This window comes from Panthera tigris, chromosome B2 (genome assembly GCF_018350195.1).
Source record: "Panthera tigris isolate Pti1 chromosome B2, P.tigris_Pti1_mat1.1, whole genome shotgun sequence".
NCBI classification, from domain to species: domain Eukaryota; kingdom Metazoa; phylum Chordata; class Mammalia; order Carnivora; family Felidae; genus Panthera; species Panthera tigris.
Window position 1 is genome coordinate 134,026,099 of NC_056664.1, and position 22,918 is coordinate 134,049,016.

The 22,918-nt window shown below is 41.2% G+C and overlaps 1 protein-coding gene across 2 annotated transcripts in view; it reads left to right on the forward strand.

Moving 5' to 3' along the window:
* Positions 1-1,979: 1,979 nt before the first annotated feature.
* Positions 1,980-22,918, forward strand: part of PCMT1 (protein-L-isoaspartate (D-aspartate) O-methyltransferase) — a 50,938-nt gene continuing 29,999 nt past the window's right edge. For both annotated transcript variants that reach the window (XM_042987309.1, XM_042987308.1), the window contains exon 1: positions 1,980-2,223. In XM_042987309.1, coding sequence (XP_042843243.1) covers positions 1,995-2,223 — 229 coding nt within the window. In that variant the 5' untranslated portion in view covers positions 1,980-1,994. The remainder of the gene's footprint in view (positions 2,224-22,918) is intronic.

Below are 22,918 nucleotides of genomic sequence, written 5' to 3' on the forward strand. Positions count from 1 at the left end.
ACTTCTTGGAATCCTGGCCATCCTTCAAGAACCAGTTCCTATCCCTATCTTATCCTGATTACTCCAGCCCACGACAGGTCTAAATAAACATAGCACTTGATATCTAGACCGGTAATAGTACTTATAGGTTCCCCTCCGCTGCTTGTTTTCTTTTAATGTAGATCTCCCCAATTAGAATGTAAATCATATGGCATACAAGAGGTATCTCTGATTTTTTAAAAATCTCCTTTATATCACACCCATAACTGTGGTAGTTGTTTCTTAAAAAGGGGCCATGATATCTTGTTTTTGATATTGGTCATCCTATTTCACAGCCACAGCTTATGGAAGCAGCACGTGTAGATGCAATCTGTCTAGGTCAGCTTTAGAGAGAGTTATCAAGCTCTTGTTGAGAGTAGACTGGTTTTGTTCTTTTTTTAATTTTTTTAACATTTATTTATTTTTGAGACAGAGAGAGAGAGAGAGAGAGAGAGAGAGAGAGAGAGAGAGCATGAACAGGGGAGGAGCAGAGAGAGAGGGAGACACAGAATCCAAAACAGGCTCCAGGCTCCGAGCTGTCAGCACAGAGCCCCATGCGGGGCTCGAACCCAGGGACCACAAGATCATGACCTGAGACGAAGTGGGACGCTTAACCGACGGAGCCACGCAGGCGCCCCTGGTTTTGTTCTTTTAACTAGAAAAACATTAGGAAACTTCAGAGAGATGACATAGAAAATTATTAAAGTCCCAAACTGACAATTTTATTTCTAATATTAAAGAACACTAAGATACCTCCTTAGCACAGTAGGCACTGCGTCCGACTCAAAAAGAACACCTTTTTGAGTGTGGTTTCATTTATGGTCACAGAGTCCCAGAAAACAGGTAATGTACAAGTATATTTAGCAGGAGGAGTAGGCTGAGTGTTACATTTAACAAAATCTGGTGAGAATTGGAATTTGAAAATTGCTGCTCATGCAGTAGCGTGGAGGTCTTGACATCACTTCGTTTCCTTTCTTAAACGTTTATCGGACTAAATGATGACTGGATTCTGTCAGTCTCAGGTCTGATTAGGAGTCAGCAAGTTGGATGTGATAGGCAATGTTCCCTGTCAGCTTCTCACTCATTGTCTTACAGGGCTGATAGCGATAAAGCTGGTGTCCAGTCTAACGTTGGAATCTGTGGGGATTAATCAACTGAAAATGCACTTGTGTTGGGAGAATAACACATTCTCCATAAGATACTGTGGTATTTTTAACCGATTGCATTGTTTTCAGGAGCAAAGCACTCCCTACGCTCCACCCACCCGTCTTGGTGTTCCTCCACTCAGATTTTGTGGTTTAGAATTGAGAACAAAGCAGGGTCCCAAAGTCTCTGCTAAACGAACACTGATGTACTTGTCACAAAGCCAGAGGCTCGAGTACTCGGTTGAGAGAGGGCCTTCGCCCTCTGGTTCTATTAAGATTATTCAGGCTCCACGATACGGAGTTCGGGTTCTAACCGACCTAAATATTAGACAACTGGGTTGGGTGAGACAGGACCAAGGAAGCCCACCGTCTAACAATCTGGACAGCTATAGGAGCAGACCCGCCGCTCGCAACAGCTGACTCAGCTGCGACTACGGAGCTACCGGCAGCGGCGTAACCAGATCGTTAACCAGATCGTAACCAGATCGAGCAGACGCGGCGGCACGAATCAGCCTCGCCGTCGTGCCGCGGCGCTGAGTGACCAGGACCATAGCCAGGCACGCGACCAACCGCTTCGGGGCCCACCCCGCCTAACCGCAAGGCGAACTCAGCAAATTGCCTGTGCGCTGGCCGAGGCCTCAGGAAGGGGGCACGCAGCAGCAGCTGCAGCGGCGGCGGCGGTGCTGACTCAGCCCGGGCTCCCAGCCCGTCCGCAGCAGCCGCAGCAGCCACCGGCACAGGCGGCGGGGCACGAGGCCACCCTTGCCTCCGGCCCCACCCCGCCGCACCCGAGGCCGCGCGGCGTCACAGAGCGCATGCGTGCCGCGGGGGATGCCGGGAGCGCGCAGTGGCGGCACCGGCGGCGACAGCAGTCAGAGCGGAGGCTACAGCGGGGACGCGAGCGGGGCGGTGACCGTGTGGGAGGTGGTCTCACTCTTGGGGAAACTGCTGGGCACCGTCGCCGCGTTGAAGGTGGTTCTGTACCTGCTCCGGGTGTGCTTAGCGATGGCCTGGAAATCCGGCGGCGCCAGCCACTCGGAGCTAATCCACAATCTCCGCAGTAAGTGCCACCCCCGCCCGATGTGGGGCAACTGGGCCAGGCTAGGCCTGGACTGGGTCCCCCTGGGCCGTCCGGAACGCCCTGTTTGCCCTCCCCCCCCCCCCCCCCCCATCTCCAGCCCGGTACCGGCTGGAGGGTTCGGCGCAGGGTTGCACCAGCAGCCTCGAACGGCATGCGCTGGCGATCGCCTCCCTCAGGACCTGTCACTCATCGGCGACGTGGACGCGAAGGGAAAAGAAAGCTACGGGCTGCTCTTGGTGGGGCCGGAGCAGGCGTCTCCCCGCGGGCCTGGGGGAGGGGTCGCGGCACAGGTGGTGGGGCTGTCACTCGAGTCAGCCGCCTGTTCGTCCGGGTCCGGCGGGCGAGGGGCGTGCCCTTGGGGTGGGGAGATGTTGGCGGGGCCTGGAGGCAGGGCTGCATCTGAGGGGACCCCACCCTCGACCCCCGCATCTTCTCGCCTTCCTCCTCCTCAATAATCGACCTCGCTGCGAGCATTCTCTCCCACACTGACTCCCCCGCCCTCCGTTTTTTCCTCTGGAGGGAGATGCCACCCTCTGATACAGGCGAGGGGAGGGAGGGAAAGATGAGAGTATTGTCATTGCGGATGCTGGGAGAAATTTCTGGGGCGGCTGTCCAGTGGATAGCTTCGTGGGGGGTGGGGGGTGGGGGCGGAGGAAGAAATAATCAGAGGATGCTGTTCCCGACAGACTTGTATTTCAGGAGCTATTAGAGGTCCTGGTCCAGCGAAGGATTGTATGTGTGGAATGTTCTGACTTTGTTTTTCAAGGCTACCAAGGCTTTGTAAAAGCTTTGTGTGGAAATTTTTTCATGTCATTCTCTTTAGTTATTGTATGCCTTCGTCTTATGATGATTTTAGGGTGGGATGTGAGTGCTGTGTCACTTTCTTTTTTTAAATCGAAATACAGTGTCGCTGTCTGGTTGGAAGACCAGAAGGACCGCAGTCCATAATACTCACTGTGATCAGAATTTATAGCCCCGTTTGCCACCAACTTTGCAAATAATCGTATCCTGCCACGTGGTATTTTTGTCTTATGTTATTTAGCCTTTTTTATGTTTGTCATGTTTCCTAATTCCATTTGTAACTTCCTTGAGGGCTGGGACTTTTTTTTTTTTTTTAAATATCTTCGAATTCTCTCAACTCAATACCCCTTCCTTTTCTCGTAAATGCAATTAAATATACCTTATATGCTTGGGTCTGTGCTTGGAATACCAAGATGAGTGACAAAAATAAATATTCTTGTCTGGCACATGGTTACTATTAGTCATTTGACTTTTTGTTTTTTACAGTATTTTAAAATTTTGAAATTATATCCTTTGTATTTAGCAACGAAGAATGTTTAGATTTCCCAATTCTGTCAAGCATCGCCAGCGTTCACTTTATGGAAGGATATTTGATTGGAGTGGACATTACATGCTGAGGCAGTATTTTGAAGTGTGATTCAGGTTCCTATGGATTACACATAGGCTCAATACGTTGCAAGTTTTTAGATAAAATTTCTTGAAATGGGGTAGTGCCTGCTGTTGCAGTGCACACACCCAAAACATTCTATGCACAAATTATGATTAAATAACTTTCCACTGGTAGGTTGGCACCATAGACACTCAGCTGTGGCAGAAATTGGTAATCAGGCTCTGAAAGTCTCTCCTTTTTGGGCCATATGTGTAGGAAGTCAAGCCTACCTCTTTCCCCAGTGGTTTTATAATCATTTTATTGTATTCTCTTATTCCTAGCTGAAATTTCTAAGGATATTTTTCTATCAGAAAATTTAATAATAAATATTTAAGGAGCACCTGGATGGCTCAGTCAGTTAAGTACTGGACTCTTGGTTTCTGCCCAGGTCATCATTTCACAGTTCATGGGACTGAGCCCTGCCTCAGGCTCTGTGCTGACAGCACAGAAGAATCCCCAGGGATTCTCTCTCTCCCTCTCCCTCTCCCTCTCTCTGTCTCTGCCCTACCCTGACTTGTGCTCTCTCTCTCTCTCTCAGAAATAAAGAAACATTTAAAAAATATTTAACATACGTGGATGTTGATATTGCAGATATTTAGTCTTCTATGATTCATAAGAGGAAGTTTGAGTACTCAAATTGTTTTTCCTCTCGTAACACTTGTGCAATGTCAGTTTCAACTACTTGCAGAATTCTAGCTAATAGGTTTCATTTTTATTTAAATGTTCATTTATTTACTTTGAGAGAGAGAGTGCACGGGGGAGGGGCAGAGAGAAGGAGAGAGAATCCCAAGTAGGCTCCATGCTGTCAGGACAGAGCCTGGCTTGGGGTTCAGTCTCACAACTGTAAGACATGTAAGACATGAGCTGAAATCGAGAATAGGACACTTAATCTACTGAGCCACCGAGATACCTGGTTTCATTTTTATTTGTTAGTTTATTATAAAAGTAATATTTTCTTATGTGAGAATTTCAATTAGCACAAAAGTTGAAAACTTCTTTCTTTTCTGGGTTATTACACTGTTTATTCTAATAACTTAAAGGCTTCTACTTGAATCTTTAGAAAAAGATTAAAGTGTGGTTATGTTGTTGAATCACTATATTATATACTTGAAAGTAATATAATGCTATTTGTTAACTATACTGGAATTAAAATTAAAAACTTAAAGAAAAGTGTTATTATATTGATGTTGAAGTGAAAAAGGATCTGCATATTGGAAGAGGAAGCAAATTAGTTATGTATCTTTTTAAAGCAATGAAGTTCACGATTGCTTTAGGTTTTTTTTTTTAATGTTTGTTTATTTTGAGAGAGAGAGAGTGAGAGTGTAAAAAGAGAGAGGGAGAGAGAAATTCTAAGCAGGCTCTGCCCTGTCAGCTCGGAGCCTGACTCAGGGCTCAATCTCGTGAACTGTGAGATCATGACCTGAGCAGAAATCAAGAGTCGGATGTTCAAACGACTGAGCCACCCAGGTGCCCCATGATTGCTTTAGTTTTAATATTATTACAGTTTATCGGGGTGCCTGGATGACTTCAATCGGTTGAGCGTCTGACTTCGGCTCAGGTCATGATGTCACAGTTTGTGAATTCAAGATGGGCATGGGGCTTGCTGCTCTCAGTGCAGAGCCTGCTTCAGATCTTCTGTCCCTCTTTCTCTCTGTCCCTCCCCCTGCTTGTATTCTCTCTCTCAAAAATATATAAAACATTTAAAAAAATTTCAGTATTATTATAGTTTATTAAAAATATTTACTTAGTTTTCCTTTTATAAGATGTCATACTATAACTATGATTGTGTATGATTTCATAGTTGATACATCATTTATAGAATATTGTAGAATGTAATGGTATATTTTATATTTCATAGCTTATGTTACGATGAAAATCACTATTTTTTTTAAGATTTTATTTTTGGGGTGCCTGGGTAGCTCAGTTGCTTAAGCGTCCAACTCTTGATTTTGGCTCAGGTCATGATCTCAGAGTTTGTGGGATTGAGCCCCATGTTGGACTCTGTGCCGACAGTGAGGAGCCTGCTTGGGATTCCCCTTTCTCTCTCTCTCTCTCTCTCTCTCTCTCTCTCTCTGCCCCTCCCCACGCATGCACACATTCTCTCTCAAAATAAACATTAAAAAAAACAAGATTTCATTTTTGAGTAATCTCTACACCCAACGTGGGGCTTTGAACTCACAACCCCCAAGATCAAGAATCGCATGCTCCACCAACTGAGCCAGGCAGGCACCCAGACAACCACTCTTAAGTAACTTAGAATGGTTAAAACTTGAGCATGCTTCAGAATCTCCTAGATCACTTGGAGAGCTTGTTGAAACACAGATTGCTGTGGTCCAAGAATTTGTATTTTTCTTTCTTTTTTTTTTTTTATTCTTTTTAGGCTGGCTCCATATCCAGTGTGGGGTTCAGACTCACAACTCTGAGATCAAGAGTCACATGCTCCACCAACTGAGCTAGCCAAGCACCCCCAATAATTGGTATTTTTAACGAGTTCCTAGGTAATTCTGCTACTGATCTGGGACCACACTTTAAGAATCACTGACACAGAGGGGCACCTGGGTGGCTCAGTTGGTTGAGTGTCTGACTTTGGCTTAGGTCATGATCTCTCATGGTTCGTGAGTTCAAGCCCCACATCAGGCTTTGCAATCATGTTGGGGGGAACCTGCTTCAGGTTCTCTGTCTCCCTCTCTCTCTGTCTCTCCTCTGCTAGCTTGCACTCACTCTCTATCTCAAAATTAAATAAACATTAAAAAAAACTTATAATTAAAAAAAATCACTGACAAAGAATTGGAAATTATGAGGTTAAACACTGCCAATGTTTCAGCTGAATCAGTTTTATACTTTAGAATAAAGTTTTAGAAAAGAAGTCTATAGCAGTCCTGCCCAAAGAGTTGTCTGTAATGTCTGTATCTGTGCAGTTTAATATGGTAGTCATCAGCCACATGTGGCATTCAGCATTTGAAATGTGGTTAACACAGCTGAGGAACTAAATTTTTGTGTTATTTAACTTAAATAGCCCACATGTGGCTAGTGGCGGCCGTGTTAGTGCTGGTTTATGGAAATAAAGAATATAGCTATTTTATAATTATGGGCTAATAATGTGCTCTTGAAACAAATTAAAATAACTGTGAGCCTGCTTAATCCAGGAAATGTGACAATTTAAGTAATGTTTATATTAGAATTTATTTTCTACTTTTATTGGGAACATTTCAAGTCATGGCCACTTAAAATGATGTGTTTTGTTTTGTTTTGTTTTGACCTATTTTTATTTGTTAAAAAATTTCAGTCCACTGCCCTAATATATCAGTTATTTTTACTTTGCATCTTTGTGTCATTTCTCATATACTATACCACATAGAATTTGTCATTCAGCCAACTGATATTTAACTCTCTTCTGTATGCCAAACTCTAGGGATATAGCACTCAACAAATATTGTCTCTTGTAGGTTACTTCTAATGGGAGCAGACAAGTGAAATAGCTGGTATGTCACATTATAAATGACAGAGTAGGGAAGGAGGATGAGGAGTGTGGGGTGCTAGATTTGCAGTCATAGGGGAGAAGGCCTCACTAAGGTGTCATTTGAACAAAGAGTTGGTGGAGGGGAAGAAATTCTAGCTAGGTAGAGAGAGCTGCGGGACAGGCATTCCAGGCAGAGAAAATTGCATGTGGTAGATTTGGATTAGGGGTGTGGGAGAAAGACTGAATCGAGGATATGATAGCAAGGTTTTGGGCCTGAGCAGCTGGAATGATCTGCCATTTTCTGAGTTGGAAATAATAAGTGAGTGAGCAGCAGGGACTTTGAAGTGGTGGGGAGGAGGCATGCAAGGAGGTGGGGGAGAGCAGGAGTTTAGTTTGGGGGATGTGTTTGAGATGCTTATAAGACATTTCAGTGGAGACTTAGAGTAGGCATTTGAATAAAAATTATGATGATTTGTGGTTTTTGTATCCTTATTTATTTCTGCAAATAAATTGGAATTATTTTCTTTTTGTATTTAGAGTGTCAGTTCTTAGGACTAGTAGCATAACTAGTGGGAAAGAGAATATTCCAATAATTTTATCATGTGTGTTCATGGGCCAAATATAACCAGCTAATAAAATCCTCAGGGATTATTTTCAGAAATTGGGGCCTCGTTTAGAATCCAGAACATACCTCCTTATTTGACTTGTTTCAGGTCAGTTTTATGGGTACATACTAAGAAGTAAACTTACAGTACATTGAATCAGATTTAATTTATACGATGAGGGGGCTTTAATATTGTGTCTACTTAAATTTAAATCATTTAAAATTAAATGAAATTAAAAATTCAGTTTCTTAGTCACAATAACCATATTTTAAGAGCTCAGTAGCCACATGAGACTTTAGAAAGAAAGAAAGAAAGAAAGAAAGAAAGAAAGAGAAGAAAGAAGAGGTGCCTGGGTGGCTTAGTTGGTTGAGCATCTGCCTCTTGATTTGGCTCAAGTCATGATCCCAGGGTCGTGGGATCGAGCCCTGTGTCGGGCTCTACACTGAGAGTGGAGCCTGCTTGAGATTCTGTCTCTCCCTCTGCCACCTCCCCAACTTGTGTGCATGCTCTCACTCTCTCTCACTCTCTCTCTCTCTCTTAAATAAATATCCACATGAGGTTACAAGCTGCCTGTTAGTGCAGACAGAACATTTCCATCATTGTAAGTTCTATTGTGCAGCACTAGATCTGGATGTATTGTATATTACATTCTATTTAACGTGGTCTTGGGTCCATTGTGCTGTTCCACATATTTTTGTTAGTATTACGTTTAGCTTTGACCCTCATGCTTTAAGAGTAGCAGTTAAAAAACAAGATATTCAGACAAGGGTGATCAAGATGATGAGAGTGTCGGCATTTTATATGGTGATTCGATGGGATTGAGGTTGTTTGATTTAGCAATGAGAAAGCTTAAGAAGAGCAATCGTGTTTAAATATTTGAGGAAATGTCATGTAGTAGAGGGTCAAACCAGGACAACTGGGAGGCAGATTTTGGCTCATTATAAGGAAGTATTCACAATGGTATCCCAACAATTGAAGAGTTGGCTTTGAAAAATAATGTTTTTTGTCACTGGATATGTTGAAGCAAAGAATGACCGTTTTCTGTAAGGGATGTTGTAGAAGAGACATGTCATCAGCTTTGACTGTGTGCTAGACTTCCACGGACCCTTCCAAATCCAGCATTCTGTAATTGTATTTATTTATTTATTTCTAATTTTTTTTTTAAGGTTTATTCATTTTTCAGAGACAGAGCGTGAGCGGGGGAAGGGGCAGAGAGAGAGGGAGACACAGAATCCGAAACAGGCTCCAGGCTCTGAGCTGTCAGCACAGAGCCCGACGCAGGGCCCAAACCCATGGACGGCGAGATCATGACCTGAGCTGAAGTCGGACGCTCAACTGACTGAGCCACCCAGGCGCCCCTGTAATTTTATTTTTTAATGTTTATTTATTTTGGGGGGAGAGGGAGAGAGAGAGCAAGAGAGAGAGAATACACAGGGGAGGGGCAGAGAGAGAGGGAGAGAGAATCCCAAACAGACTCCGTGTTGTCAGTGCAGAGCCCTACGAGGGTTTTGATCTCACAAACCATGAGATCATGACCTGAGCTGAGATCAAGAGTCAGACGCTTAACCAACTGAGCCACCCAGGTGCCCCAAGATTCTGTAATTTTATTTTATTTTATTTTTTTTCAACGTTTTTTTTTTTTTTTTTTTTTTTTTATTTATTTTTGGGACAGAGAGAGACAGAGCATGAACGGGGGAGGGGCAGAGAGAGAGGGAGACACACAGAATTGGAAACAGGCTCCAGGCTCCGAGCCATCAGGCCAGAGCCTGACGCGGGGCTCGAACTCACGGACCGCGAGATCGTGACCTGGCTGAAGTCGGACGCTTAACCGACTGCGCCACCCAGGCGCCCCAAGATTCTGTAATTTTAAACATGTCATGGATTTCGTAAAATCAACTGTGGGGTTTGTGTATGTGTGTGTTAGGAGAGAGCCACAGAAGTTAACATTTGGTTACCTGTATTTTAGAGTTGTGTATAACGTTTTAGTTTGTCAAATGTGAGGACTCCAGGGAACATGCTGCTTTAAGAAATAGTGTCAAAACTGGGTCACCTGGATGGCTCAGTCTGTTCAGCACCCAACTCTTGATTTTGGCTCAGGTCATGATATCATGGTTGTGAGATTGAGCCCCGCATTGGGCTCTGTGCTGACAGCGCAGTCTGCTTGGGATTCTCTCTCTCCCTCTATCACTGTTTCGCACCCTCTCTCTCTCACTCTCCAAATAAACTTTAAGAAAAGAAAAAGAAATAGTGTCAAGACAAATAGTTAGCTTTATGTATCTATTAGGAGTGATAGTTCAAGGAAAGATGTGGGTATTTATTAATTTTTTTTTAAGATGTGGGTTTTTAAAAATTTTTTAATGTTTATTTGTTTTTTGAGAGAGAGAGAGAGAGTGAGCGAGTGGAGGAAGGGCAAAGAGAGAGGGGAGACAGAGTTTCCAAAGTGGGCTCCGCACTGATAACAGTGAACCTGAAATGGGGCTTGAACTCAAAACCACGAGATCATACCTAAGCTGAAGTCAAACAAGTCAAACACTCAACCAACTGAGCCACCCAGGCATCCCAAGATGATTTTTTCTTTATTAATTATCTGACAGAGTGCTACATTAGTTTCAACTGTACAACATAGTGATTCGACAACTCTAGCGAGAAAGATGTATTTAGAAAAAAAAAATTTTTTTTAATGTTCATTTACTTTTGAGAGAGAGAGAGAGAGTGCAAGCAGGGGAGAGGCAGAGAGAGGAGACACAGAATCCAAAGTAGTCTTCAGGCTCTGAGCTGCCAACACAGAGCCTGATGCCAGGCTTGAACCCATTAACCATGAGGTCATTGTCTGAGCCAAACTTGGACACTTAACTGACTGAGCTACCCAGGCACACCAAGAAAGATGTATTTTGAAATAATCTCTGGTACTTAGATGATATGCTTTATTGTAACTTGCCGTCACATAAAATTCTTCTTTAATTATAGTGTGAATTTAAAACTAATCTCTTTCAGGGGCACCTGGGTGGTTCAGTCGGTTGAGCATCTGACTCTTGGTTTCAGCTCAGGTCATGATCCCAGGGACATGAGATTCAGCCCAGTGTCGGGCTCCATGTTGAGCATGGAGCCTGCTTAAGATTCTCCCTCTCCCTCTGCCCCTCTTCCTCTCTTGCATTCTCTCTCTCTAAAAATAAAATAAAATAAAACAAAATAAAATAGAATAAAATACAAAATAAAATAAAAACAGAAACTAATAGCTTTCAGACTTTCTATACCCAGAGTGTCTCAAGCTCTGCTTATCTCATATCATGTCTAATTCTCGGTAGGAAACAGGTGCACCCGGGTGGCTCAGTCGGTTAAGTGTGTGACTTTGGCTCAGGTCATGATATCACACTTTGTGAGTTCGAGCTCTGCATCAGGGCATTCTTCCTGGTGTGTTCAGTGCTTCATATCAACACAGACTCTCTTCTTTTTCATTTCTACCAGGATTGCTTCTATTCTTCTATTCTCCCAGGTCACGAATCTTGAGGTAGTCATTGATTCTTTTAGACCGTTACCACATTAACTGAACAGTTCTTTCAGATGCCTTTCTTGGTTTGCTTCCACTGTAGTTTCATTGATACTTTCCCAACCTAGGTCCTTAGTTCACGCTTGGAGTGATAGACCTCCAAGTGTCTGATACGTTGTCACACTTTCCCTTTCCTCAGCTCTGTTCTACACATTATACTGATTTTCCTAATATACCAATTTCTGTTAAGTTGCTTGCCTTCCCAGGCTCCTGTTGCTTGCTGTATTAAACACCTTTTGCTTAGCTTTGCGGCCTCTTTAGGGCCTTATACAACTAACTATTCCCATGCTCCAACTCCAGTTCTGTTCTTCAGGCTGATTTCATTTTCCTCTTCATATACTGTGTGCCTGAGGGTACCTGTTCAGCTGCTCTAACAAAGACCAAAATAACAATGGCTTAACATAATCAAAGTTTCTCTATCCTGTAACAACTAAGTAATTCAGAGCTAATATGGTGGTTCCATAGTGTAGAGCACAAGGATCTCTCTTGTGCTTCCTAAAGTCTTTCCCTCATCTGAAAGATTGAAGATAGTTTATTTACCTCCATCATTTCCATATTCCGGCCAGTGGGGTGAAGATTGAGGAAAGAGAAAAACCCCCATTCCTTTTTAAGGGGATGATCTGCAAGTTGCATACATAATTTCTGGTATGTTCCATGGACAAGAGCTTAATTGTAAGATTATAGGTAACTATAGAGAAGCTAGGTAATGCATTCCATTAAAATTCTACCACTGTGAAGGAAAAGGACTCTCTCACTACATCTTAGATCTTGCTAATTGGAGAGTATATTTATGTATGTGTGTGTATTTTGTGTATGTGTATATATATATATGTGTGTGTGTGTGTGTGTGTGTGTGTGTGTGTGTGTGTGTGTGTGTATAAATACAAACCATCTGTGATAAAGGGTTGGGAGAATTAAGATTAATTTTTAGTCAAGTAATATGTACATGGTTAAAAGATAAAATCATACAGAAGGGCTTTTAGTGAAAAATAACGATTGCTTGGCCCTATTCCTCCCCACCCCTAGACTCATTGCTTAGACGGAACCACTTGTGTTGTTTTGTTTTGTTTTGTTTTTAGTGGGCTCCATGCACAGCGTAAAGCCCAACGCAGGGCTTGAACTCATGACTCAGAGATCAAGCCCTGAGCTGAGTTCAAGAGTGGGATGCTTAACCGAGTGAGCCATTCAGGCACCCCGGGAACCACTTTTAACTGTGTTTTTTTGGTTCTTCTGTTAGTTACCTTCATGTCTTTAAATCATGTGGTTAAACTGTCATTTCTTATTTTATCAACTTTGGACATTATCTGTTGACCTCCTGCCAAGATGGATGAGTATTTACACCTACTCCTCCCCCATCATAATTTTTGCTTCCTTTTTTGTGGTTACCTTTGTAACTTTAAGTAATATACTTTAACCTCAATTTCTTGTTCAATAATTCATAAACTAACACTACCTCTGGTAACTTTGTAAGAAAGGATACCAGCGAGCTCTTCCTCTCATTTTACAACTTATTAGTGGGTCTTTTACATTGTCAAAATTGATAGTTTGCATTTTGTTCTGAGCAGTAAATAAATTTTCTGTACATTGTTGTTTTTTTAATGTTTTCAATTTATTTATTTTTGAGAGAGAGAGTGAGTGGGGGAGAGGCAGAGAGAGAGGGAGACAGAGGATCCGAAACAGGCTCTGCACTGACAGCAGTGAGCCCAACGTGGGGCTTGAGCTCACAAACTGCAAGATCATGACCTGAGCCAAAGTCGGACACTCAACCGACTGAGCCACTCAGGTACTCCTGTACTTTGTTGATTTTTAAGTGTTGAAAATCAATAGTCACCAGTGATGATAACTCATGGCTGAGTTATGTAGTCTGCTGTGCGTTTATTCCCTGCCTTCTGTTTCCAGTATCACAGATCCCTCCTACTATTGTAGAGGAATAGTCAGATATTTTTCCTTGTTTTGTATTACATCAATTGCTTTAAATCCTGTCACATTTTAGTTTTCTTTCATATCTTTTTTTTTTTCCCCCCCGGAACTTATTTCCCTCTGCACCCTTCTCCACCCCTGAAGTTAAGAAGAGAAACAGAGGGGCGCCTGGGTATCTCAGTCGGTTAAGCATCTGACCCTTGATTTCAGCTCAGGTCATGATCTCACAGTTCCTGAGCTCAAGCCCCATGTTGGGCTCTGTGCTGACCGCGTGGGCCTGCTTGGAATTCTGTCTCCCTCTCTGCCTGACCCTCTCCTGCTTGCTCTCTCTCTCTCTCTCTCTCTCTCTCTCTCTCAAAAATAAATAAATAAACATTAAAAAAAAAAGATGTTTTTAAGAAAAAAAAAAAAAAAACCAGAAACAGATACCTTCTCAACATGGCTCTGATCTCTTTAAGTTTTTTTATTATTTGGTTTATGGCTTGGATTCTACTACATTCTCCTTTTTGAACCTTCTTATTTGGATCAATTGCATATTTGGACCAACACTAGCCATTATTATAATTATTTAATTAAGGTCCTTGGTCCCTAGGGTGCAGGAAGATTGGGTATGGGTGGTTATAGAGCTGTTTGCTATTTCAGAAAGCCTGATGGTAATTACACATTTACTCATAATTGGGCTATCCACGAAAAGTGAAACATTAAATTATTTTACTGTTTGCTAAAAATAGTTCAGGGTGCTGGCAGTTATACATGTCAGATTACCAAAAATGGTAAAATGACTTAATAACTTAGTAAATGTAGCTTGGTTTAGGCATCTTTCAAAATATGGAATTTGGGGCAAAAACAAAAAGAATATTGTGAAAATTTTGGAAACTACCCAATAATGGCATAATAAGGGTTGATACTGAGACTTGATGTGTTCATCTTTTTAATAAATAGTGACATGCTTTTAAAAACCATTTAGAGGGGTGCCTGGGTGGCTCAGTTGGTTAAGCGTCCAACTCTCAGTTTCAGCCCAGGTCATGATCTCCAGGTTCATGGGCTTGGGCCCCACCTTGGGCTCTGTGCTGATGGTGTGGAGCCTGCTTGGGATTCACTCTCCCTCTCTCTCTGTCCTTCCCCTTCTCGTACTGACTCTGTCTCTCTCAAATAAATAAACTTAAAAAAAATTAAAAAAAAAAAAGTAAGAAACCATTTAGAGGGGCACCTGGGTGGCTTAGCTGGTTAAGCATCTGACTCTCCATTTTGGCTTAGGCCATGGTCTCACAGTTCTTGAGATCAAGCCCTGCATTGGGTTCTGCACTGACAGAGTGGAGCCTGCTTGTATTCTCTCTCTGCCTCTGTCTCCATCTTTCTGTCTCTCTCTCTTTCAAAAATAAATAAATAAACATTTTAACAACAACAACAAAGACCATATAGAGTTTTTAGTAAATTCCATATGCCTACATAGAGTAAGAAAGTAGCCAAAGAAACTCATGTGAGTTTGATAGAAGTGTATTACCTAGCTTAAGGGAAGTAGTCTGTTCACTTTGGTTTTTAGAATGTGCCTGGAACAATATGTTTGATTTTAGATATCACACTTTTAAGTATCCATCCAAAGAGTGAATAAGTGAATATGATGATGGTTTTAAAAACTGATGAATATTGGAGACATTGAATGAAGCTGCTAAATCTGAGAAAGATAAGGCTTGTATCTTAAAGATATGATAAGTGGTCATATGTCTTCAGATGAATGAAAAATGTTGGCTGGATAGAAAATTCAGTATTTTCTTTTGTGGCTTAAGAGAGCAGTACTAAGGTTCATGTAAGTAAGTTATAAAGAGGGAGATTTCATATTAATACAGGGAAATATAATAGAGTGATTTGAATGTGGAAATCTTCAAATAGTAATCATGATACCAATTTATGAAGAAGTTAGACTTTAGGGATCCTAAGACCCCATGTAACCTTGAGAGTCTGTGAACCATCTCTCTAGAATTTGAATTGAGTTCAAGACAAAAGAACCACTCAGTTATTTTGGGGGGTGCCTGGGTGGCTCAGTCAGTTAAGTGTCTGACTCTTGGTTTCAGCTCATGTCATGATCTCATGGTCATGGGATCGAGCCCCACATCAGGCTCTGTGCTGAGCATGGAGCCTGCTTTGGGTTCTTTCTCTCCCTCTCCCTGTCCCTCTTCCTCTGCCTCTCTCGCTCTCTCAAAATAAATAAATAACATTAAAAAAAAAGAATCATTTTGGGAAATGAATTAGAAGTCATTAAGCTATTTGAATATGTTAGTGGAAGTATAGTCAAGTGGTTAGTAGGAATGTAACATCTCAATTTGAATGGCCTTACATCTGATTTGCTCTGAGGTCTTAGACAACTTAGTCTCTACACTCAATTTTATCATCTGTAAAATGGAGTAATAATAGTGCTTACTTTTTAAAAAAAATATTTATTTATTTTTGAGACAGAGACAGAGAGAGAGAGACAGACAGAGAGACAGAGAGACAGAGCACAAGCAGGGGAGGGGCAGAGAGAGAGGGAGACACAGAATCCGAAGCAGGCTCCAGGCTCCGAGCCGTCAGTACAGTCTGATGCAGGGCTTGAACTCACTAGCTGTAAGACCATGACCTGAGCCAAAGTCAGACACTCAACTGACTGAGCCACCCAGGCACCCCAATAGTGCTTACTTTATAAGATTGTTAGAGATGGCATAAGACTATTTGTAGTTCACAAGTTCATACCTTAACAGGGGTAGTGTATATAATATGGGTAGGATTTTGTCTGGCACAGGGTTATGTTTAGTAAATAATAAGTCTTCTTGTGATTTAAAATTGTTTTGAAAATGCTTTCACTGTTTTATTTATTTCACTATTTTATTTTAATAAATTTCACAGGTAGCTTGCTTAAAGTTATTTGTGTAGAAATAATATTTCCCATGGGGGTTAATTTACCCAAAATTTATAATACTTTATTTTATTTAAAAATGTTTTTAATGTTTTATTTATATTTGAGAGAGAGAGAGACAGTGTGCAAGGGAGGAGGAGGAGCAGAGAGAGAGGGAGACACAGAATCCGAAGCAGGCTCCAGGCTCTGAGCTGTCAGCACAGAGCCCGACATAGGGATTGAACCCTCAAGCCATGAGATCATGACCCAAGCCAAAGTCGGACTTAATCAACTGAGCCACCCAGGCACCGCATATCCAAAATTTATAATATTTTAAAATGAAAAGACTAAATAAGTTTGTCTTTGCCAGTCTAGGACTATTTACAATGTTTTTTTTGTTTTTTTTTTTAATTTTTTTACATTTATTTATTTTTGAGAGACAGAGAGAGACAGAGCACAAGTGGGGTAGGGGCAGAGAGAGAATGAAACACAGACTCTGAACCAGGCTCCAGGCTCTGAGCTGTCAGAACAGAGCCCAACGTGGGGCTCAAACTCACAAACTGTGAGATCATGACCTGAGTCAAAGTCGGATGCTTAACCGACTGAGCCACCCGGGCACCCCTTTACAATGTTTTTCTATTTCATGTGCTTTGTTTGCTAATTTTTAACTATATTCTTTTGTTATTTGGAAGGTTTGTGTTTATACCTTTTGCAATGTCTTTAAACTACCTTTTCTATTTGCTATCTGGTCAGTCAGTATTAAATGGTATCCTTTGATTCCCCCTATTACGTACATAACAGTCAATGATCTAATTCTACTTTACCCCTTTTTTCTCCTCTCATTGTTTACAGATGCATTTTTTTTACTTTGTCAGAACCATATGACATTTATGTATTATTCCACCCATGTCTCTACCCCTGTTTTAGTCTTTGCTTTACAGTTGGTTATGTGTCCTTTGATGATGTATCCCTGTTTATCTCTTGGTTAGATGAAGCACATCCTCTGGAAGATATCTCAGAAGGGCTTGTCTGACATTCCCAGAATTCTGGCACATTCAAAACATCTTTTCTCTAAACTTGATATTTGAAGGACAATTTGACTGGGTATAAAATCTTTGGTTTACACTTAAAAAAAATCTTTATTGAGGTATAAATCAACTAATTTTAAGATTACAATCTGACGGGCACCTGGCTTGCCCTGTGGGTGGAGCATACAACACTTGATCTCGAGGTTGTGAGTTTGAGCCCCATGTTGGGCATGGAGCATACTTAAATAAAATCCTAAAAAAAAAATTACAGTTTGAAAAATTTGACAAATATAGTTGTGTAACCAACACCCTAATGATGTAGAATAGGGATTAGCAAACCACACCTCAGAAGCCCAATCTGGTCTGGTGTCTATTTTTAGAAATAAAGACTTATATTACTTAACACAGCCATTCCCTGTATTTGGTATTGTTTGTGTTGTTCCCACACTACATTGACAGAGTTGAGTTGTTGCAACAGAGACTATTCGGCCTGCAAAGCCTGAAATATTTACTATTTTGACCTTTATGTAAATTTGCTGATCTACGATCTAGAACATTTCTTTTACCCACAGAGTTTCTCATGTTGCTTAGCAATCAATCTCCTTTACCCCTAACCTCTAGCAATCACAGATCAGCTTTGTGCCACTGTGATTTTGACTTTTCTAGAATTTGATATAAATTGTCATATAGTGTACAATCTATAGGAGTCATATAGTATATATGGCTTTTTTCACTGACATTAATGCTTTTGAACTTTCTCTGTGTTGTTGAATGTATCAGTAGTTTGCTGTTCTTGTTGTTTTGTGGGTTTAAAAAATTTTTTTTACATAAACTCTACCCACAATGTGGGGCTTGAACTCTCAAACTCATGACCCAGAGATCAAGAGTTGCATGCTGTATGGACCGAGCCAGCCAGGTGCCCAGTAATTTGCTTTTTTAAATTGTTGATTTGTACTTTCTTTTCTTGAATTTCTTGAAAATGTTGCTTTATTCCTTTTTTGCTCTGAATTTTGCTCTTAGGAAATCTGACGGTTGCCCAATTTTTTTTTTTCAATCCTTATTACATAACTTGATTTTTTTGCCTTGAGGCTCTGAGGGGTTTTTTTCCTTGCCTTTAAACTCTGATAGTTTGCAACAACCTCTTTGACCTCAGCCACAGGAATTTCTTACTTGACATATCTCCAAAGGCAAGGGAATTAAAAGTAAAAATGAAGTATTGGGACCTCATCAAGATTAAAAGCTTCTGCACTGCAAAGGAAACAATCAACAAAACTAAAAGGCAACCAATGGAACAGGAAGAGATATTTCCAAATGACATATCGGATAAAGGGCTAGTATCCAAAATCTATAAATAACTCCCCAAACTCCACACCTGAAAAACAAATAATCCAGTGAAGAAATGGGCAGAAGACATGAATAGATACTTTTCCAAAGAAGACATCCAGATTACCAACAGACACATGAAACGATGCTCACTGTCACTCATCATCAGGGAAATACAAATCAAAGCCACACTGAGATACCACCTCACACCAGTCGGAGTGGCTAAAATGAGCAAATCAGGAGACTATAGATGCTGGCGAGGATGTGGAGAAGCAGGACCCTCTTGCACCGTTGGTGGGAATGCAAACTGGTGCAGTTGCCCTGGGAAACTGTGGAGGTTCCTCAAAAAATTAAAAATAGAATTACCCTATGACCCAGCAATAGCATTGCTAGGCATTTACCCAAGGGATATAGGAGTGCTGATGCATAGAGGCACATGTACCCCAATGTTTATAGCAGTGCTTTCAACAATAACCAAATTATGGAAAGAGCCTAAATGTCCATCAGCTGATGAATGGGTAAAGAAGATGTGGTTTATATATACAATGGGATACTACTTGGCAATGAGAAAGAATGAAATCTGGCCATTTGCAACAACATGGATGGAACTGGGGGGTATTATGCTAAGTGAAATGAGTCAGTCAGAGAAAGACAGATACCATATATTTTCACTCATATGTGGATCTTGAGAAATGTAACAGAAGACCATGGGGGAAAGGGGAAGTGGGGGAGAAGTTACAAACAGAGAGGGAGGGAGGCAAACCATAAGAGACTCTTAAATACAGAGAACAAACTGAAGGTTGATGACGGGTGGGGGAGAAGGGAAAGTGGGTGGTGGGCATTGAGGGGGGCACCTGTTGGGATGAGCACTGGGTGTTGTATGGAAGCCAATTTGACAACAAATTACATATATATAAAAAAGAAAGAGGGGCGCTTGGGTGGCTCGGTTGAGCGTCCAACTTTGGCTCAGGTCATGATCTCGCGGTTTGTGGGTTCGAGCCCCGCATCGGGCTCTGCTGATGGCTTAGAGCCTGGAGCCTGCTTCGGATTCTGTGTCTCCTTCTGTCTCAGCCCCTCCCCAACTTGTGCTCTGTCTCTCAAAAATAAATAATTGTAAAAAAAAAAAGAAAGCTACACCAAAGTAAATAAATAAATAGACATTAAAAAAATTCTTCAAATAAAGTCTGATAGTTTTATTAGTAAATGTCATGAAGTTGGCCTGGTAATATTTTTACTTACTTTCCGCTAGGTTTTCTTTGAATGTAGTTTTAAAATTATTGTTTCTGTTTAATCAGCCGGAATGTTTTTATTTGTATTTTGTTTTCTTTCTACAGTATCTTTGGATGGAGTTGAGTTTTTTTCGTTTTCCTATTTTTAAACATTTTGTGGACACAATTCAACAGCGCCTTTTTTCAGTATTGTGACTTGCAGTTTCTTTTTTTTTTTTTTTTTTTTTTTTAATGTTTACTTTTGAGAGACAGAGAGACAGAGTGAGTGAGAGCAGGGGAAGGGCAGAGAGTGAGGGAGACACAGAATTTGAAGCAGGCTCCAGGATTTGGGCTGTCAGCACAGAGCTGGACATGGGGCTCGAACCCACGAACTGTAAGATATGACCTGAGCCGAAGTCGGACGCTTCACCAACTGAGCCACCCAGGTGCCCCTGACTTGCAGTTTCTTTAATGGACGATGATGTGTTGGGAGTAGTGTTGGGAAAAGGGGAGGAGTCAGCACATCTTGTTGCTCTTTTGTTTCTGTAATATCCTTAATTATCTTTTCCCTGTTGCTGCACCAAGAGGCACCATCCTTTCCCTTTTTATTTGATTCTCCCCCAGAAGTAGAACTTCTCATGGCTGCCACCTCTAGTCCCATTTAATTTTTAAATAGAATCATACAGTATCTGGTGTTTTGCTACTGGTTTCTTTCACTTAGCACAGTGTTTTCAAGGTTCGTATTATGTGGTAGCAGGAGTCAGTACTTTTATGGTTTAATAATATTTTATTGTATGGATATACCACATTTTGTGTACCCATTCATTGGTGGACATATGGGTTATTACCACGTTGGGCTATTATGAATAATGCTCCTATGCACGTTTGTGTACAAGTTTCCGTGTGAACATATATTTTCATTTCTCTTGGGTATACATATAGGAATAGAATTGCTGGGTCCTGTGGTAACTCTTACCTTTAACCATTTGGGGAACTGCCATTTTCTGAGGTGGCAGCACCGTTTTACATTTCCACCTGCAGTGCATAAGTCCTTGCCAGTATTTATCATCTGCCTTTTTGATTGTAGCCATTGTAGGGGCTATGAAGTGGTGTCTCATTGTGGTTTTAATTTGCATTTCCCTGAGCAGCATCTTTTCATGTACCTATTGGCCACTTGTATACCTTTGGAGAAATGTCTATTCAGATTCTTTGCACATTTTGTCTCTTTACATTGAATTGTAAGAGTTCTTTATGTATTCTAAATACAAGTCCCTTCCCAGATACATGATTTGAAAATATTTTCTCCCATTCTATGAGTTATTTTTCACTTTCTTGAGAGCATCCTTAAGGCACAGAAACTTTTAATTTTGATGAAATCCAATTTCTATTGTTTTCTCTTGTTGCTTGTGCTTTTGGTATTCTATCTGTGAATCCATTGCCAAATCCAAGGTCATGAAGATTTACCTCAATATTATCTCTATGAGTTTTATGGTATTAGCTCATATACTTAGGTCTTTGGTCCATTTTGAGTTAATTTTTATATATGATATGAAGTAAAGTTTGAGTTTCATTCTTTTACATGTGGTTATCCAGTTGTCCCAGCACTGTTTGTTGAAAATGACTGATCTTTCATCATTGAATGGTCTTGGCATCTTCGTCATCTCACCGTCTTTTAAGTTCCTTTCTTATAGCCAGTGCTGTGAAGATCCAAGTCCCAGGCCTGTGTTCCGTATTTTAGTACTTAGTGCTCCTTTTGAGGGGAATGATTTTGTGTGTGCTTCATCTGTATCCCCTGCTTCTCCTTTTTCTCTTGGAGTCTTTTAACCTCATCCCATCCCTACCCTGGTTTTCTGTACCCACAGGCTTACAGCAATGGGAGGAACTTTGTTGGAATTTAGTGTTTATTTTATAGGTAATTAGATGTCTGAATATTCTCTGCCTTCTAGTAATATGAAGGCATGGGTCATGTGTGGTTTTATATATGCCCCTTCATGATCTTAGGTTGAAGATTTTTTGAGTGACTATGTGAAGAGATTCAGGTTCTGGTAACTGCCATTACCCTCTAGAACCTGGACACTCCACAGTTAATGAATAAATTAAATAGGTTTGCATAAATATTTGAAACTTCTCATGATGCTTTTACTGAAGTCTTATTTTTTTTAAGTTTATTTATATAAGTAATCTCCACACCCAGCGTGGGGCTTGAACTCACAACCCTGAGATCAAGAGTCACATGTTTTTCCTTTTTTTTAAAGTTTATTCATTTATTTTGAGAGAGAGAAAGAGTGAGAGAGTGTGCACACACACACGCGCTTGCAGGGGAGGGGCAGAAAGAAGAAGAGAGAGAATCCCAAGCAGGGGTTGCACTATCAGCGTGGAGCGTGATGTGGGGCTCGATCTAACGAACTGTGAGATCATGACCTGAGCCGAAATCAAGAGTCAGAGGCTCAACCGACTGAGCCACCCAGGTGCCCCAAGTCACATCCTCTCTCAACTGAGCCAGCCAGGCACCCCACTAAAGTCTCATTTTTCAAAGAAAATTTTTTAATGTTTGTTTATTTTTGAGAGAGAGAGAGAGAGAGAGAGAGAGACAGAGCACGAGCGGGGGAGGGGCAGCGAGAGAGGGAGACACAAAATCTGAAGCAGGCTCCAGGCTCTGAGCTGTCAGCACAGAGCCCAAAACGCAGGACTTGAACTCACGAACCATGAGGTCCTGACCTGAGCTGAAGTTGGAAGCTTAACTGACTGTGCCACCCAGGCGCCCCTAAAGTCTCATTTTAAAATAGTCATTCATAACGTAGCCAAATTCAGCAAAGCATATTTTGGTTAAAAATTTTTATTTCTTGAATGTTAAAGTCAAGTTCATACATTTAATCTTACAGTTTTTAGATCTGTGAGGACAGGAATATGCTATCCTGTTTATTTGTATAATCCTAAGCATATACCATTTTGTCTGGTATGTATTAGACAGTCAATAAACTTATTGAGTGAGTTAATAAGGACTTTACTGAATAACAACATGGTACCATGAAGGTTATGCAAAGTTAACGTATTATATTTAATCTCAAAGAATGAATAGTTGGGGGACCCATATATAATCATTACTCACCCTGCTTTCCTTCTTGAAAAATTTCTTTTCGCTTGGGCTTTGTAACAGTTTATCTACTTGATTTTCATCCACCCTTGTGACTGCTCTTTGTCATAATCTCTGAAGGTTCTGCTTCCTTTGCACATCTCTTCAGTGTTCGCTTTTGTTTTTCTTCC